Genomic DNA, 15247 nt, shown 5'->3' with positions numbered 1-15247 from the left:
CAGGCTACCGCACATCACATGAGTTGGGCAGCTTTGAATTCCCAACAGCAGTAGTTCACTCAGAGCAGATGCATACCGTCCGCTGATATGCCAAACAAGTCTGAAAACGAAGTACTCATCGTCTTCTGTTGCGTTTTGACTGCTTTGGTGTTCAACAAGCCAAAGGTCAGTTGTACCCTACGTTAAAAGATGTCTGCTAGTGTTAGGCTGCTCCAAGTAAAGTCTCTTTAATTTGGGTTATAACAATATAATAGTAGTTGGTCACAGATGGATGAACAGGCTGTGAATTTTGGCTATTGTCCATGGTGATGTCCTTGCTGGCAAATGGTCCCTTGGACAGGAGCAGAAGTACCAAAGGGAAAATCTAGAAAACAGCAGTTAGGAAAAGGCAGGCCCAGGTCAGGACACAAAGAAGGATTTTCACAATCTATATGACAAGACAAAAACTGGGCTTAGTATAGTTGCGCTTAAAACAAACAATACCTCACAACCACAGTGAGACACAGCCCTGAACTAAATGGGGAACACAGAACAAATACAGGTGGTTAAAATCTGGTGATTGCAACCTGAGAGGAGAGTTGTGTTCAGGGACCTCATGGTATTGTCTCAGGTCACAACTGGGGATCAACCTCACAATGGCATTGAGATGAAAATAGAAAAATACAATAAAAAAATACAAACAAAAACCATGAAAATAAAATACATTTCCTTGAAATTTTTATTAAAATAAATAATTTTATGTATTTTCAGTTAAATTAATTTGTATTTATTTACATTCGTTACAAAATAATATTTCACCCCTTACCACCCATTCTCCTATTGAATGACCTAAGCTGGAAGGTTACCCTTTAAATAACTGTTCTCACTGTTTAAACTGAATATGTATATGAGCTTCATAGGACTAATATAACCCCAATCACTTCAGTTATTAGTATAATTAAATCCAAGTGCTACTTATGAGTATCATTTTCAAGTTTTAAGTGTTGCACACATTGTGTTAATGTAATCAGTTAGACATTTTTATTAGATTATGATTTGTTTCAAAAATGATTTAGTCACTTTATAATGTTTTTTCAGGATAGGCTTGTGTCTCATCACCTCAAGCAATCAATCAATCAAATGTATTTTATAAAGCCCATTTACATCAGCAGTTGTTGCAAAGTGCTTTTACAAAACACCCAGCCTGAACCCCCAAAGAGGAAGTAACTTGTAGTTGGGTCTGGCTCAATGCTGTGTCAGTGATTAGGAACAGTGTAGTTGGGTCTGGCTCAATGCTGTGTCAGTGATTAGGAACAGTGTAGTTGGGTCTGGCTAAATGCTGTGTCAGTGATTAGGAACAGTGTAGTTGGGTCTGGCTAAATGCTGTGTCAGTGATTAGGAACAGTGTAGTTGGGTCTGGCTCAATGCTCTGTCAGTGATTAGGAACAGTGTAGTTGGGTCTGGCTCAATGCTCTGTCAGTGATTAGGAACAGTGTAGTTGGGTCTGGCTCAATGCTCTGTCAGTGGTTAGCAACAGTGTAGTTCCTAATCACGATGTTATACAGAAAACTGCAACAAAAATAATTTGTTCTTAACTGAGAGCTTGTCCATGATTTGTCATAGGAACGATATGATGGCTGAGAATATTGTTCAGATAAATGATTGATTGTGTAGAAAAACGATAATGCTCAAACAGATAATCATTAGGGAATGATAAAACATCCAAGTGGGGTCTGATCACTCTCTCCCAACTGAGATTTCTGTGGAGTATTTGTGCTTCAATATGTGACCAACTACTATTATATTGTTATAACCCAAATTAAAGAGACTTTACTTGCAGCCTAACGCTAGCAGACATATTTTAACATAGGGTATAGGTGGCATTATCAATCACATTTCATAATAATCTGCCAGTTAAAATAATGTATGTATTTAACTAATTATAGGTTTATTTATTTCGTTTTGACTCCTTTGGTCCTTCATAGAAAATGAGATGCTGCCCTCAATTCAATTTACATAACTGGTTTAAAAACGATTAAATAAATCCATATTAAAAGCGGAACGTTTTGTGTGTATTTTGTTTCCTGTGTTGGTAGGTGTAATAATAATGCGGCACGTGTAGGTTCAATGGTGTTTGGAAGGCGACATTTGGGACCAGCAGCGAATCTGCTGTGCGTTGTTTGTAAGCTTAGATTTCAGTTCGTGTTTTACACATTTTGTTGTTAGATTATGTCATTTAATTTATGTACATCATTTTAATTACCCCATTAGCTTGTTAGTTAACGTTAGCTTGTAAGCATCGTGGTTAAATTGAGCTAGTCTCTTGACCTTGTCATTCCGTTTGAAAGTTACTTTAGCTACAGTAGCTAACTACACAATACGCAATCTGTTATGTTCAGTGTGTTTCTTTCACCCCTTCTAACCCTAACCCTTCGTTTACATTTGTCAGAAGTGCCTACCATAGCTATGGCCTAGCTAGCTAACTAGTTATTTGCTAGTTTGTTTGGTTATCAAATGAAGACGTACTTGACATGGATTTTTTGAACATTGTCGTTGATACATTATGGATTGTTAGATAGCAAGTTACACCACGACTGTAGTGGACGAGTGAGTGATGGACAAGCTGTTGCGTATACTGTTTTACCTAGTGTTTAAATAGTATCTTCATTACCTATATAATAACGGAAAGGAGAGTGACAGCATGCAAAGACTGATGCTGTATCGAATAAATCCACTTGTCGGATCTTGTCAAGAACTGTATACTAAATTACAGTACTCATCAATTTAGAGATTTTTGTTCCCCTTTATTAAATGTTGTTCTTATAATGAATACCGATCATTTTCAATCTCTCCTTATTTGGTAGCCATGGTTACATCAAATGTAGTTTTTATTGCCCTGACTGTTCACTTTGTCTTTGTCTAAGGGCCTGATAATATATTTAGCTGTTGGCTCATCTGTCTATGGTTTCTGTCTGCTTTTGGCAAAGGTCCAGATTGTCTTTTACAAAAAGAATTTGACCAGTGAAAGTAGGAGTAGCTATAGTTGTAGAGGTTGCTGTAGTGGCAGCGCCAGGGCACAAAATTAACTTTTTGGCTTACCAGCCAAAGCAGCTGTTAGATAAAATAATGTACGACAGAAAGATTTTTTACCAGCCAAAAAAATACCTTGCTTTTTACTATTGCAATTTCCTGTTAGTAGTATTTAGCATGTCATCTTGGTCTTGTATGCGAGTCTCAATCAGCCCTATAGTAGAGAGCAGTGATAATGGTAGTAACATTAACTGTATGCAGAAATATTTGTTCAACTGTTTCAACACAAAATTGTAACACATTCAGGGGTATTCGCTGTTAAGTGCAAGAATTATAATTTATTGAGGACTTAATATATAAAATAATATTAAGTTAAAAGCCTGGAGGCGCAGAGACTGTACTCTGGTGACTGACGTGCAATCATGGTGACATTGTGAGCTTTTGTGAATTTATATACACTCACCTAAAGGATTATTAGGAACACCATACTAATACTGTGTTTGACCCCCTTTCACCTTCAGAACTGCCTTAATTCTACGTTGCATTGATTCTGAAAGCATTCTTTGGAAATGTTGGCCCATATTGATAGGATAGCATCTTGCAGTTGATGGAGATTTGTGGGATGCACATCCAGGGCACGAAGCTCCCGTTCCACCACATCCCAAAGATGCTCTATTGGGTTGAGATCTGGTGACTGTGGGGGCCATTTCAGTACAGTGAACTCATTGTCATGTTCAAGAAACCAATTTGAAATTATTTGAGCTTTGTGACATGGTGCATTATCCTGCTGGAAGCAGCCATCAGAGGATGGGTACATGGTGGTCATAAAGGGATGGACATGGTCAGAAACAATGCTCAGGTAGGCCGTGGCATTTAAACAATGCCCAATTGGCACTAAGGGGCCTAAAGTGTGCCAAGAAAACATCCCCCACACCATTACACCACCACAACCAGCCTGCACAGTGGTAACAAGGCATGATGGATCCATGTTCTTATTCAACAGAAATCGAGACTCATCAGACCAGGCAACATTCTTTCAGTTTTCAACTGTCCAATTTTGGTGAGCTTGTGCAAATTGTAGCCTCTTTTTCCTATTTGTAGTGGAGATGAGTGGTACCCGGTGGGGTCTTCTGTTGTAGCCCATCCGCCTCAAGGTTGTGCATGTTGTGGCTTCACAAATGCTTTGCTGCATACCTCGGTTGTAACAAGTGGTTATTTCAGTCAAAGTTGCACTCAGCTTGAATCAGTCGGCCCATTCTCTTCTGACCTCTAGCATCAACGAGGCATTTTCTCCCACAGGACTGCCGCATACTGGATGTTTTTCCCTTTTCACACCATTCTTTGTAAACCCTAGAAATGATTGTGCGTGAAAATCCCAGTAACTGAGCAGATTGTGAAATACTCAGACCGGCCCGCCTGGCACCAACAACCATGCCACGCACAAAATTGCTTAAATCACCTTTCTTTCCCATTCTGACATTTATATTGGAGTCCAGGAGATTGTCTTGACCAGGACCACACCCCTAAATGCATTGAAGCAACTGCCATGTGATTGGTTGATTAGATAATTGCATTAATGAGAAATTGAACAGGTGTTCCTAATAATCCTTTAGGTGAGTGTATTCTCCAGTTTCAAGGTTGTTGTGCCAACACTGAAGGAATTTCCTCTGCACTTTTCCTTTGCGTTGACACGACACACTGCAAATATAACCCTCTCCGTAAACTCCAGCCATGTTCTTGGAACACCTTCATTGTATCGCCATCTTTCAGAAGGTCCTCATTATTTTCTGTGGATGAGATTGTTTGTTTTTCTTTGTTGGGGATCCACTCCCGTATTAAACCTGCAGGTGATGGCTGGGTTAGCTTAAACTGCCAACAAGTAGGCCTACTTCAGGTTTTAGCTATACTGTATCACAAAAAAATGCTGTTTGACGCACGAGCACGACACATGCAGCCCGACCGATCCAGCAGATTGAAGGGACAGCAAACCAGCTGCTTTCAACTAGTGCGTGTAGTCTGTAGTACTACCTGGGTAGAGAGCTACTGTAGTGGTATATTTTGTAGTAGTAGTAATAGTGGTGGATGTTGTTATTCCACAGTAATAGTAGATGTAGTAGTAGTGTTGTAGTAATGGTGGATGTTGTTGTAGTAGTGTTAGTGGTTGATGTAGTAGTAGTGGTGGATGTTGTTGTAATAGTGTTAGTGGTAGATGTTGATGTAGTAGTAGTGTTGTAGCAATGGTGGATGTTGTTGTAATAGTGTTAGTGGTAGATGTTGATGTAGTAGTAGTGTTGTAGTAGTGGTGGCCGTTGTTGTAGTACTGTTAGTGGTAGAAGTAGTATTAGTGGGCCTTGTAGTATTGTTAGTGGTAGATGTAGTAGTGGTGGATGTTGTAGTAGTGTTAGTGGTAGTTGTTGTAGTTGTGGTAGATATAGTTGTGTTAGTGGTACATATTGTATTACTGGTGGATGTTGTTGTGTTAGTGGTAGATGTTGTTGTAGTAGCGGTGGATGTTGTAGTTGTGTTAGTGGTGGATGTAGTTGTGTTAGTGGTAGATGTAGTATTAGTGGGCCTTGTAGTATTGTTAGTGGTAGATGTAGTAGTGGTGGATGTTGTAGTACTGTTATTGGTAGATGTTGTAGTAGTGTTAGTGGTAGTTGTTGTAGTTGTGGTAGATATAGTTGTGTTAGTGGTACATATTGTATTACTGGTGGATGTTGTTGTGTTAGTGGTAGATGTTGTTGTAGTAGCGGTGGATGTTGTAGTTGTGTTAGTGGTGGATGTAGTTGTGTTAGTGGTAGATGTTGTTGTAGTGGTGGACATTGTAGTTGTGTTAGTGGTAGATGTTGTTGTAGTAGCGGTGGACATTGTAGTTGTGTTAGTGGTAGATGTTTTAGTAGTGGTGGATGTTGTAGTAGCGGTGAACGTAGTAGTTGTGTTAGTGGTAGATGTTGTAGTAGCGGTGGACGTTGTAGTTGTGTTAGTGGTGGATGTTGTGTTAGTGGTAGATGTAGTTGTTTTAGTGGTAGATGTAGTTGTTTTAGTGGTAGATGGAGTTGTTTTAGTGGTAGATGTTGTTGTAGTAGTGGTGGATGTTGTAGTTGTGGTAGATGTTGTAGTAGTGGTGGATATTGTAGTTGTGTTAGTGGTAGATGTTTTAGTAGTGGTAGATGTTGTAGTTGTGTTGGTGGTAGATGTTGTTGTTGTAGTAGCGGTGGACGTTGTAGATGTGTTGGTGGTAGATGTTGTGGTAGCGGTGGACGTTGTAGTTGTGTTAGTGGTAGATGTTGTAGTAGTGGTGGATGTTGTTGTGTTAGTGGTAGATGTTGTAGTAGCGGTGGACGTTGTAGTTGTGTTAGTAGTGGATGGTCTAATAGTGGTAGATGTTGTAGTAGTGGTGGATGTTGTAGTTGTGTTAGTAGTGGATGTTCTAATAGTGGTAGATGTTGTAGTAGCGGTGGACGTTGTAGTTGTGTTAGTGGTAGATGTTGTAGTAGTGGTGGATGTGGTTGTGTTGGTGGTAGATGTAGTAGTGGTGGATGTTGTAGTTGTGTTAGTGGTAGATGTTGTAGTAGCGGTAGACGTTGTATTTGTGTTAGTGGTAGTTGTTGTAGTAGCGGTGGATGTTGTATTTGTGTTAGTGGTAGATGTTGTAGTAGTGGTGGATGTGGTTGTGTTGGTGGTAGATGTTGTAGTAGTGGTGGATGTTGTAGTTGTGTTAGTGGTAGATGTTGTAGTAGCGGTAGACGTTGTATTTGTGTTAGTGGTAGTTGTTGTAGTAGCGGTGGATGTTGTATTTGTGTTAGTGGTAGTTGTTGTAGTAGCGGTGGATGTTGTAGTTGTGTTAGTCGTAGTTGTTGTAGTAGCGGTGGACGTTGTAGTTGTGTTAGTGGTAGATGTTCTAATAGTGGTGGATGTTGTAGTTGTGTTAGTAGTGGATGATGTTGTTTTAGTATTAGTCAAAGGCATGCCCTGGTAGAATGTGTGATCTTGGCGTTTAGTATCTGAGGTTGTGAATCTGTCTCCCCAGGTGTCAGCAGGTAGACGACATGCAGGGAGAATCATGGACCAGATCACTTTCCACCACAACACTGTGCTGTCTGACGTTCACCTGCTGTTGCCAAACTCCAGCCACATGATGACACGACTCAACGGCGTAGGACAGCCAGGTACCAGAGGGGGGTGTGTGTGTGTTCTTGCAACGTGGGTGTATTCGTGCACACCCAGTTGATCTATGTGTGTGTGTGTGTTTACTGATCTGACCTTGTGTGTCCAGTGTTCATCTCCCGGTTCAAAATCCTGTGGAGCAGAGAGGAAAGCTGTGACCTTGGATCCCCAAACAGAGGGGAAGGGTTAGACTGTGACACCCAGGAGGAGAGCAGAAGCAGAGATGAGACGAGGAGTGGGACTGATGGAGGGGTAGAACCACCTCTGGATGAAGACGGAGACCTTGAGGTCACACGGAGGTCAGTTGTTACAATAGGAATCCCAAAGCTCAAAAGCCTTCACTGAACTACACTCAAAGACTACAACTCCCACCATACTGGACAACTTGCCTGTCTCCAAAATAACTTGTCTTGTTTTTGTGTTTTTTATGGTAACATATAGTAAGGAAGCTGACGTTTCAAAAACACATCAAACTGTGAATCTTCCGCAGACATGTTCGAGCAAACTATACTAATATACAAAGAGAGATTTTACAAAAAACAGCACTGTGTACTTCATTAGTCCACTTGTTATACATTCTCTAAATACACTATTCTAAAACATTAAATGAACACTCAAATCACACATCAGGTCTCTATGAACAAAATATATTGAATATCAAAATCTTTACTGTATATTGTGGAATTAGTTGAGAACAAAATGACATAACAGTCAATGGAAACCAAAAGCAACCAATTGAGGGCTGGATTCAAGCTCACATTGAAAATTAAAATAAATGATTCCAACTTGCGTGAATTTCATCATGGCAACTCATAATGTGACTCAGTAGGTTGTATGGCCCCCACATGCCTGTATGCACTCCTGACAATGTCTGGGCATGTTCCTGATGAGACGATGGATGGTGTCCTGGGGGATCTCCTCCTAGACCTGGATCAGGGCATCAGTGAGCTCCTGGACAGTCTGTGGTGCTACTTGGTGGTGTCAGATGCACCGATACATAACGTCCCAGAGGTTCACAATTGGATTCTGGTCTGGGGAACGTGAGGGCCAGTCAATGGCATCAATGCCTTCATCATCCAGGAACTGCCTACACACTCTGGCTACATGAGGCCGGGCATTGTCCTGCACCAGGAGGAACCCAGGGCCCACTGCACCAACGTAAGGTCTGACGATGGGTCTGAGGATTTCATCCCGGTACCTAACAGCAGTCAGGGTACCGTTGGCTAGCATGTGGAGGTCTGTGTGACTCTCCAAGGTAGTGCCTCCCCAGACCATCACTGACCCACCCATGCTGGATGATGTTGCATGCAGCATAGTGAATGGTTCTGGTGGTGCTCCTCCTGTTCCTCCTCACACAAAGGAGCAGATATTGATAAATTAACTTTCGACAGTAACAGTCCTGCTTCTGGGTTGATGCCCTTCTACGGCCCTGTCCAGCTCTCCTTGTGTAACGGCCCGTCTCCTGGTATCTCCTCTATGCTCTTGAAACTGTACTGGGAGAGACAGCAAACCTTCTTACAACAGCACATGGATGTGCCATCCTGGAGGAGCTGGACTACCTGTGCAACCTGAATGGGCTGCAGGTTCCGCCTCATGTTACCAGCAGTGACTAGGACACCAGCAAAATGCATAACTACAGAAGAATCCGTAAGGAAGGATAAGGAGAGAGTAACAGTCTGTGGCACCACCTGCAAAACCATTCCCTTTTTGGGGGTTGTCTTGCTGTTGCCTCTCCAGTGCCCCTGTTGTCACTTTCATTTGTACAAATACAGGTAACATTGATTCTAAATCACTTATGCTTCCTTACTGGACAGATTGACATCCCTAACCTTTAATTGACTTGGTGTTATACTGTGATTGTGTATTCTCCTTAATGTTTTTGAGCAGTGTAGTTGGATGTGTGACTGTAATGAATGGGGAAAGGGAGAGGGAGAGAGGCTGGTTCCAATCGCGGAGCAGGCGGTTTATAAGGGAGATGAACTCCAAGTAGGGCAAGGCGAAGGACGGTCGTACAGGCTAGGGTCAGAATCACGAGATACGAAACAATACAAAATCACAGGGCTAGAGACGAAGTCGAGGAGCAGATCAGGCTATGGTCAAAACACCAGAATCGATATCAGAATAACACTAGGCGACGGCGAAAACAGAAGGCTCAGTAATGAATGACGGAGTGACAAACAATACCTCACAAAGGGCAGGGAGAACTGAACCGAATTAAACAGGGGCATAAACCAGACACAGGTGGGGACACAGGTGCCCAGAATGAGGGTGATTGGGACCTGATGACTGGGGTGCGTTCCTGAGTGGTGGAGCGAGGGGTGCGTTCATGAGTGGTGGAGCGAGGGGTGCGTTCCTGAGTGGTGGAGCGAGGGGTGCGTTCATGAATGGTGGAGCGAGGGGTGCGTTCCTGAGTGGTGGAGCGAGGGGTGCGTTCCTGAGTGGTGGAGCGAGGGGTGCGTTCCTGAGTGGTGGAGCGAGGGGTGCGTTCCTGAGTGGTGGAGCGAGGGGTGCGTTCCTGAGTGGTGGAGCGAGGGGTGCGTTCCTGAGTGGTGGAGCGAGGGGTGCGTTCCTGAGTGGTGGAGCGAGGGGTGCGTTCATGAGTGGTGGAGCGAGGGGTGCGTTCATGAAAGGTGGAGTTAGGGGTGCGTTCATGAGTGGTGGAGTTAGGGGTGCGTTCATGAGCGGTGGAGTTAGGGGTGCGTTCATGAGCGGTGGAGTTAGGGGTGCGTTCATGAGCGGTGGAGTTAGGGGTGCGTTCATGAGCGGTGGAGTTAGGGGTGCGTTCATGAGCGGTGGAGTTAGGGGTGCGTTCATGAGCGGTGGAGTTAGGGGTGCGTTCATGAGCGGTGGAGTTAGGGGTGCGTTCATGAGAGGTGGAGTTAGGGGTGCGTTCATGAGAGGTGGAGTTAGGGGTGCGTTCATGAGAGGTGGAGTTAGGGGCGCGTTCATGAGTGGTGGAGCGCGGAAGCGGGTCTACACCGGCGGAGGACGTCACAGTGACATTAACTGCCCTGGGTTCACTGAGAGTTGGAGTGAGGAAGCGGGGCCGCAATTACAAATGAGATATTATGAAATTTGGGGGGAAAAGCTATAATGATCATGCCTAGAGTAAATTATGGAAGTGTATCCACTCAGTACTGTAATTATCATACATAGTGTAAAGAATGGATGTGTATCCACTCACTGCTGTAATTATCATACCTAGTGTTAAGAATGGATGTGTATCCACTCACTACTGTAATTATCGCACCTATTGTAAAGAATGGATGTGTATCCACTCACTACTGTAATTATCACACCTATTGTAAAGAATGGATGTGTATCCACTCACTACTGTAATTATCTCACTACTGTAATTATCACACCTAGAGTAAAGAATGGGAGTTTATCCACACATTGCTGTAATTATCACACCTAGTGTAAAGAATGGATGTGTATCCACTCATTGCTGTAATTATCACACCTAGTGTAAAGAATGGATGTGTATCCACTCATTGCTGTAATTCTCACACCTAGTGTAAAGAATGGATGTGTATCCACTCATTGCTGTAATTCTCACACCTAGTGTAAAGAATGGGTGTGTATCCACTCACAACTGTAAGTCAGTCTGGATATAAGTGGCTTTTAAATGTCTCAAATAGAAAAATGCACAGAGGTATGTTTTTATAGTGATACATTTGGAGGACAGGCTGTAAAATGAGGTGGAAAGGCTTTCATTTGCACATTTTAATGCACTTAATGTTTATTTTGGTGCAGTCTGGACGGCCAGTTCCATAACTGAAGGGTTTATATCTATAAAATGGTCCTGCAGGCACAACCTCCCAGAAAGGTGCACTGACCGGGACATGGTCCACCCGGTTATCCTCAGCCAGGCAGGAGAAGTGGAGGAGGAGGAGGAGGAGGAGGTGGAGGAATCTAGAGACCTCATCAAGATTGGTAAGAAAATCATTCTGATTGCTGCTGTTTATGCCTGCTCTGTAAATCCATTTGTTCTTCTGAGCTCTGTTTTTTTTACTGCCCAGTGTTTGTGAAATGATGCATGGAAGGACTGACTGAAAGTCCACAGAGGAGACAAGGCAGACATCTGTTTCCCATTAAAGCCGTCCATCCTGCTAGGAACCTGAAGACTGTATGTGTGTGTGTGACTGTCATAGGTCTCATGAATAGACCCATGGACACTACAGAACATACATGGGTTGAAAATAGAATAAACATTTCTGATTGGAGGATGTATAGGCTGTTTAGGGGTTGGCTATATGATCATTGATCGCCTCCTCTGGCATAAAAGACTGTGTTAAACTTTTATTATTGGAGAACATAACGAAGATCTAACAAAGATCAATATCTTGGACTCAAGATGTCGTCCCATGATGTTTCCAGTTTCATGATTTTGTTTGAAGATCAAAATTGGACATAATCTAACAGGATGGGGTCCTTAAATTTTAGCTTTGGGCACAAACACTATATGTGAAGTCAGCCACATTATTTTAGTATGAACACACTTTAGAATTTAAAAGATTTGCATTTTCTATCCAAGAGACAAGTTTGTCCTGAGATCTCAGTGCAGTAGACTGTGTTAACATGGGAATATAAATTAGGTTGAAGCTGGTTGGCTGTGGTAATTGACGCAGTATACCCAGGGAATGTCTAAAATAAATACCTTTAAATAGCATATAGTCAGACGCTGTTTCACTGGCCACGTATAGTCAGACGCTGTTTCACTGGCCACGTATAGTCAGACGCTGTTTCACTGGCCACGTATAGTCAGACGCTGTTTCACTGGCCACGTATAGTCAGACGCTGTTTCACTGGCCACGTAGAGTCAGACGCTGTTTCACTGGCCACGTAGAGTCAGACGCTGTTTCACTGGCCACGTATAGTCAGACGCTGTTTCACTGGCCACGTATAGTTAAATTGGGGCAGACTGAAACATCTTTTCAAAAAAGTAGAAAAGGAAAATTTTGAGTGAGGAACAGAAGGGTTACAATTTGCAGTGGTCTCTTAACCTTAATTTTCTTTTCCCACTGTTTCACTGCCTAAATATATTTACATGCTGTGTCTCTGGCTTGGTTGCTTTCTGTTGTGCAGTTGTTTCAGTTGCTAGCAAATTGAAGGACATTTGGTGCATAGTATTTTGTTCAGACAGGACTGGAGGTGTTAATGCCAAATTAAATGGTTATATATTTTACAGTTGATTCATCCCTTGTCTTTACTAACACCCATTAACTATGTATGATGCCACATGGTAAAATAACTTTCTCCTCAATGGAAATCTAATGCCCATCCAACTGATTTGTTCTGGGACCTGGTAACATTTGAACAGCCCTCTCAGCCTTGATGTGTTGGCTGCATACCACATCCCTTCTGTGTTATTACTACAATATACTGTCTATTTACAGGGTATTTCAATTTCTCTACAGAACACACCATGGCCACACCTTTAGAAGATGTTGGTAAACAGGTGAGTCATATTTTACTTCCCCTTCGTTTACAGTCTCTAGCTTTGTCTCTGGCTCAATCTTTCCTCTCTCATGCTCTCTCTTCATCCAGAAGACCATTAGATCATTAAACTTTCGCTATTGTCCGAAAGTTTAATGATATACACTGCACATCTGTGAGCTGTTATTTTCTGTCTGAGCTCAATAAATAAATGATAGAAAATACTAATGTCATGTATTTTGCTAGAATATTATCCTTGGGTCCTATTCTGGAACGTACGCTCGATGCGTATTCTCTAAGCAGCAGCCTAAGCAAACATCTAACCAAAAGTTGTCCGACCACAGCCCTCAATATAAAGTTTTGACATGTTTAATATTCCATATCAAACAATTGTTTTTAACTTGGTCACACTCTCCTTTCTTGGAAATATATTGCAGTAAATGCATCTTTAGAATTGAGTAAAGTCGTCAGCTTTTAGCTGGAACCATATAATGGGTTAAATTGGAAATTTGGAAAGTGAGGGAACTCTTGCCCCTAAACGGGTGTGGAGGGTCGGCAGCTTACCGTAAATATATCACCGTCCATATTGCCTGAAGAATCACCGGTTTAATAAACAACTAACGGATACGGTAGGTTAACACTAAGTACTGTAATCCTTTTCACTTCAGCACCGGGGACAGTGCCAGAACATCATACCTATACCCATTATATTATGTTGAGCATTTGTTTAATCTAAAAGCAAATGCAAGGTTTATATTAGATATTAAACAGAACTACAGGCCTTTACTTTACATTTAATACATCTCTAGACATATTTGTGTTGTTTCTTTTCATTCATTCATTTAATTGGCTTACACTCTTATTGTGTAGTAACTAATAATACAAATTCACAACGAAATACCCTTGAGAATAATCAGTCCTGTTGTCTCTCTGTCAGATACAATAAGTTGGTGTGATCAGTTACAATGGATAAAAAGTCTACACACCCCTGTTACACACCCCAGGTTCTGGTGATGTAAAAGAATGAGACAAAGATAAATAATGTCAGAACTTGTTCCACCTGTAATGTGAGCTATAATGTGAACAATTCAATTGAAAAACAAACTGAAATCTTTGAGGGGGGAAAATAAAAAACATTGATTTATCTTTGTCTCATTCTTTTGCATCACAAAAACCTGGCATTTTAACAGGGTTGTGTAGATTTTTTTATAGCCACTGTAGTTGGCCTGAATGAGCTAGTGTAGTATTACACTGCAAGTAAAAGACAGTATTATCATATTTATTAGTAAATGTTCTGTTCAGCTTTAATAATTAAATTAATTAGCTGACATAGGCTACTGTAAGGGACTTAATCACTAAGCCACCAGCTAATGTTACGCCAGGCGAACCAAGTTAGCAAGCTCCATTTCAACATAATGTGATAAACAAACTTGGACGTTATGATGGGTAAATTGTACCTAAGATTATCGCTTTTGTTATAACGTTTTGTTAAGCGGACAGTAAACGTACCTCCCGAGCACGGTTCAAAAGTAGATTTTAGATTTTACAGAAGTCTGCATGCTGTGCCTCTCTTCATAGGCGCCCGCATTTCCCACTGCGCTTTCTGTACTACGGCGATGACCGGGACGCCGTCTAACAACGCTGAAACATGATTGGCTCTTGACAGCAAATACGGCTGCAAGTAAAACTAAGCAAATGATGGGCAGTCAAATAATGTTCTGTTTTGTATTATATGGGTTGTTCCTCCCCCCTGTTCTAGTCTGCCCCAATTTAACCCCTGTATATAAAGCATAGATTGGACGTAAACGTCAAGCCACTTCACACCCGCTTAACACTAGTCATGTTCTATCATCTATGGCTGGAACTATGGTGTTAGCTCTAGATTGACGTCACCAAGGGCAAAACGTTGAGTGAAGATGGGAAGTCATAAGTGAACATGTTAGTGAAATGTGCGTGGGATGGTATTCAGTTTGTGAATAAAAATAACACTAGAACCGCCATGCCTTTCAGAGTCCCAGTATCCGCCAGAGCCAAACGCCATTTGTCGTCATTAGCATACGAATCAGCCCTATTAGCATATGAATCGGCCCTATTAGCATATACCAGGCGTATTCAAATCTGGCCTTCGAAGCCCGTTCCACACATTTTTTCAATGCAACCCTCTAATCAGGGACTTATTCAGACTTAAGACACCAGGTGTGTCCAAGTAATGATGATGTAGCTCAGAAAACCTGCATACACAATCTCCACAGCATCCCCATCCAGCCAGAGCATCAGTTCACCTACCGGGTCATCATATTATATAGAATAGCCTTAAATATTATAAATTACACAATTTGTTTAAAATGGGTAATGAATTTGAAGAATACAATAACATTCTTGTATTGAATGACAGATCATACCAAAAAAATACATTAAAAAAAAAATAATAATAAAATTATTAAGAAAACAATACAAAGAACGATTATTTCCAAGAACGCAGGCCATAGTATTTTCATTTGTTTATTAGGCCCTGCAAATGTACAAAATCCAAATTACGCAGCCAATTTATAGGTGACATGAGTTATCGAACTGAGAGGAGTCCATATCTCCAAATGAATAGGCTATGCAAATGGGGCGTCTTTGCCGGTCT

General features: G+C 41.7%; 2 protein-coding genes across 4 annotated transcripts in view; both read left to right on the top strand.

Annotated features, from left to right (window-relative positions):
- The first annotated feature begins 87 nt into the window (after nucleotides 1–87).
- On the top strand, nucleotides 88–7027 carry LOC117595234 (multiple epidermal growth factor-like domains protein 10). The gene is made up of 2 exons (XM_034295161.1): nucleotides 88–165; nucleotides 5299–7027. Exons 1-2 carry the CDS (start codon nucleotides 88–90, stop codon nucleotides 6949–6951), a joined length of 1731 nt encoding a protein of 576 aa, XP_034151052.1. The 3' UTR covers nucleotides 6952–7027.
- Nucleotides 2068–15247, top strand: part of mettl22 (methyltransferase like 22) — a 27752-nt gene continuing 14572 nt past the window's right edge. For 2 of the 3 annotated variants that reach the window (XR_002197475.2, XM_013136153.3), the window contains exons 1-5: nucleotides 2076–2161; nucleotides 7040–7178; nucleotides 7286–7475; nucleotides 10988–11112; nucleotides 12597–12637. Coding sequence is in view for 2 of the 3 variants with exons in the window: in XM_013136153.3 (XP_012991607.2) it covers nucleotides 7073–7178; nucleotides 7286–7475; nucleotides 10988–11112; nucleotides 12597–12637 (462 nt within the window). In the remaining variant the exon portion in view is untranslated. Of the gene's footprint in view, nucleotides 2162–7039; nucleotides 7179–7285; nucleotides 7476–10987; nucleotides 11113–12596; nucleotides 12638–15247 lie in introns of all 3 variants that reach the window. The other variant, XM_013136154.3, reaches the window with a different exon arrangement.

This window comes from Esox lucius, chromosome 11, assembly GCF_011004845.1.
Source record: "Esox lucius isolate fEsoLuc1 chromosome 11, fEsoLuc1.pri, whole genome shotgun sequence".
In the NCBI taxonomy this organism is placed as follows: domain Eukaryota; kingdom Metazoa; phylum Chordata; class Actinopteri; order Esociformes; family Esocidae; genus Esox; species Esox lucius.
The sequence above is the reverse complement of the archived record's forward strand: the minus strand, read 5'-3'. Positions and strand labels throughout refer to the sequence as shown.